This window comes from Tupaia chinensis, unplaced genomic scaffold (genome assembly GCF_000334495.1).
Source record: "Tupaia chinensis unplaced genomic scaffold, TupChi_1.0 Scaffold000528_1, whole genome shotgun sequence".
Lineage (NCBI taxonomy): Eukaryota > Metazoa > Chordata > Mammalia > Scandentia > Tupaiidae > Tupaia > Tupaia belangeri.
The window spans coordinates 1933679-1936858 of record NW_006160041.1 but is presented as its reverse complement, the minus strand read 5'-3'; the positions used below and the strand labels follow the sequence as shown (position 1 = coordinate 1936858).

Below are 3180 nucleotides of genomic sequence, written 5' to 3'. Positions count from 1 at the left end.
TACCTGCCCAGGACTGGAATCTTCTGTGTAAAGCAGGAGGTGAGTCATTGGCTCGGAGTGAGGGGTGGGGAGGTGGAGGAGGGCAGCTCTGGGGTCCTGGGGCCATGAAAGGCTTGGAGATTTGAAGAGGGAAGAGCATTTCATTTACAAAATGTCTCTGAGATGTTACAACTAGTTCACGGCTGGTGCTCCGGAGGGCGCCTGGTCAAATCTCCACCTTTCAGATGGGGAAGCTGAGTCTGGGGAGGCGGAGGAACCTACCCCGGTCGCTGCACCGGAAGCTGAGTCCGAGCCCTGCTTCTTCCTTCCCGTGCACGCCGGCTGCCTGTGCAGGCCTGGGCCCAGCCGCTGTCGGCACTCACCTTGTCCCTGCGTTCCATCTCCAAGGAAGTCTCTGAGGGAGACGTCTTCTCACTCTGCTCCCCATAGATCAGCGAGGTCAGGCTGCCGGCCAGGGCAGGCGGCAGGGAGGCGGAAGAGAAGAGAAAGGGCCTCAGACGCCTGCCCGCTCCCTGGGCAGACAGCTGTGTGGGGCAGGCCTCAGCCCCTCTGCCGAGCACACAGCTGGGTACAGACAGCACGGCCATGTTGCTGGGGCACAGGGCACCTCGGGAGGCCAGCCACAGGATCCGGAGAGAAAGAGGCTTTGTGCCCAGAGGTGGCTGCCCTCCAAGTCCCCTGCCTACAGGGAGGGCAGGGGCTGGTGAGGAGACGGCACCTGCTGCCTTTGGCACCGGGCGGGGTGCGTGCTGGTCATGGCACACTTTCCCCCAAGAGAGCGAGCAGCGCCCGTCCCAAGCCCGGGCCTGCTCACCTGTCATTGTGGATCAGCAGAGCGAGGCGCCCGTAGTCCCACGCAGCTTTCCGGAGGAAAGAGTACACCAGAAGCACGAGCTACAGGCCAAGAGAAGTAATGCAGGGCGAGAGAGTTCATGGATGCCTCCTTGGGGCCGGCCTCTGCATTCCTGGGGTACCCAGGGAGCTCCCCACTAGGTGGGTGCTCTGGCAGGGAGGGACCGTCCTTTCAGCTCTGGATTCCCAGCACCCAGCAGCTTCTGGTGCAGAGTGGATGTCAGTCTCAGGGAGGGAGCTGGTGGCATGTTCAGAACCATGGGACAAGAATGCCCCTCAGAGACGGCAAGGGAAAAGGAAAGGGAGGCTCAAGGGCACCGGCCGGATGGACCTTCGGACAATGCTGTACGCACGAGAATCCCAGGAATGCTGCCTGCTCTGCCAGCCCTTTCCCCAGGCCCACCCCGCTCCCTGGGCAGGACTGCCATTCGGGTGGCCTGATCACCGTGGCTAACGTCCACCTGGGCAGTGGAGGTTCCCTCTGTCACGGTGAAGGCTCGGCAGCACCCGGCTGAGTTATCCCTGTCAGGACTCACCAGCCACAAGATGACGTTGATGAGCAGGACGGTGGGGATGCCCCCGAAGGGCTGTCCCTGGAGGACCGTGCTCCGAGACTGGAAGCACTCGTCCACCGACATGTTCCGTATCTCTCCCACCATGCTCAGCTCCTCCGGCGAGGCAGACATCCTGGGAGGCTCCCTGGTGAACAGAGGGGTCTCCGGGTCACACGGACTCCAGGTCCCTTTACAAAACACAGAAGTCTGCGCGGAAGTCGAGGGCCGTGCCTTGGGCCCGGGACGTGTCGGACCCAGGGCTCGTGTCTGGAACATCACTGGTCACGGCTGAGGCTCAGCCCGTGAGATACTGTGTGACCCTGACCCGCTCTTTCTACCCTGTGCTTGCTCACTTCACCCTCAGCCCATCTATTTTTCGATGCAAAGATCAACTGATCCCTTTCTTTAAAAACGTTTTAAAGTTGATTTATTCCGTTTATGAGCAAGTCAGAGAGAGAAAGAGAGAAAACGATGGCACCCCCAATAGGGTCTTGATGCTGAGATCCCCTGGCCTCACCAGCCCTTAATCGAGGACATGGGCATGCTCAGTGCACTCAGGGAGGTCTCCGGATATGAACCAGGAAGGTTCTTGTGTGGGCCAACCTTTTTTACCACCAAGTTTTACCACCGACTACTGTCTGCCTGGTCCCTTTAAAGGGTAAGGCATTCCTTGGCTCAGCCTCTCACCCACGCCCTTCACTGGCCCCTGCATGGTCACACTGGCCTTGCTCAGTATCTGGGCACATTTGAGGCCCAGGGCCTTTGTCTCTGCTGGAAGTGCCCTTTCCCCAGAGCTCTGTGCTTTGCTGCCTCTGTAGTTTTTTTTGGAAGGTTTTTTGCTATAGGGCGCATGCACTCGCCAGACAGACAGAGAGAGACAGAGAGACAGAAAATGAGAAATCACCCCCCAGGGGGGATGGTCACGCCGCAATCCCTTCTTTTCCATTCTCCTCTTGGGATCTTGGGCACGCACACACATGTGCCCAGCATGAGTTTTAAGCCACCGGGTCTGGGACGTGAACCACGGTCGACTACATGGGAGTCCAGCGACACAGCCATTACGCTAACTGCTGGTCCCCTTCCTCAGGAGTTTGAGTCCTGGACCAGCAGTTTGAAAAACATGCCGGACGCATGTGCATGCATGCCCAAAATCCCAAGAAGAGAATGAAGAAGAGACTGCGGTGTGGCCATGCCCCCAGGGAGTGATTTCTCACTTTTCCTCTCTCTCTCTTTTTTTTTCCTCAGGGGGTCAGTTGCCCTGGGGAAAAAAATTTAAAAAAAAAAAAAAAAAAAAAGGAGAACAGATGCTAAGGTTTTAGCTTAAGCCACTGGAAAATTGGAGCTGCTGTTATTGGCTGGAAGACAGGAAGGGCAGGATGGAGATGCAGGGTGGTGGTTGGGCAGCTGGGAGTTCAGCTCTGGACGTGCTAAGTGGGGACATCAAGCAGGCCGCTGGATGTGTCTACAGTTCTGGAGAGAGGGAGACATTAATATGAGACCGCGGCCACAGCACAAAGATGACTCGGAGGGGCAAAGGCCTGGGTCACTGAAGGAATGAGTGTAGAGAAAGCCACGAGGTTCCGAGGGTGAGCCTGGGCAGGCGCAGAGAACACGGAAGCAGAGACTGAGGAGGAGCGGCCGGTGAGGAGGGAGGAAAAGCAGGAGAGGGTGGAGTTCCAGGAGCCAAATACAGAAAACGCTTCGGGAGGAAGGAGGGCCAGCTGTGCTGCTGTGGCCAAGCAGGGCGCCGGCCGTGGCTCAGCCACGGCTTCAG

The 3180-nt window shown here is 58.1% G+C and overlaps 1 protein-coding gene across 1 annotated transcript in view; it reads right to left on the bottom strand.

Annotated features, from left to right (window-relative positions):
- TMEM63C (transmembrane protein 63C) overlaps positions 1-3180 on the bottom strand; it is a 95317-nt gene that overhangs the window by 43977 nt on the left and 48160 nt on the right. The window contains exons 5-7 of the mRNA XM_006157109.1: positions 1389-1551; positions 815-894; positions 363-444 (exon numbers count right to left, since the gene is read on the bottom strand). Coding sequence (XP_006157171.1) covers positions 363-444; positions 815-894; positions 1389-1538 — 312 coding nt within the window. The 5' untranslated portion in view covers positions 1539-1551. The remainder of the gene's footprint in view (positions 1-362; positions 445-814; positions 895-1388; positions 1552-3180) is intronic.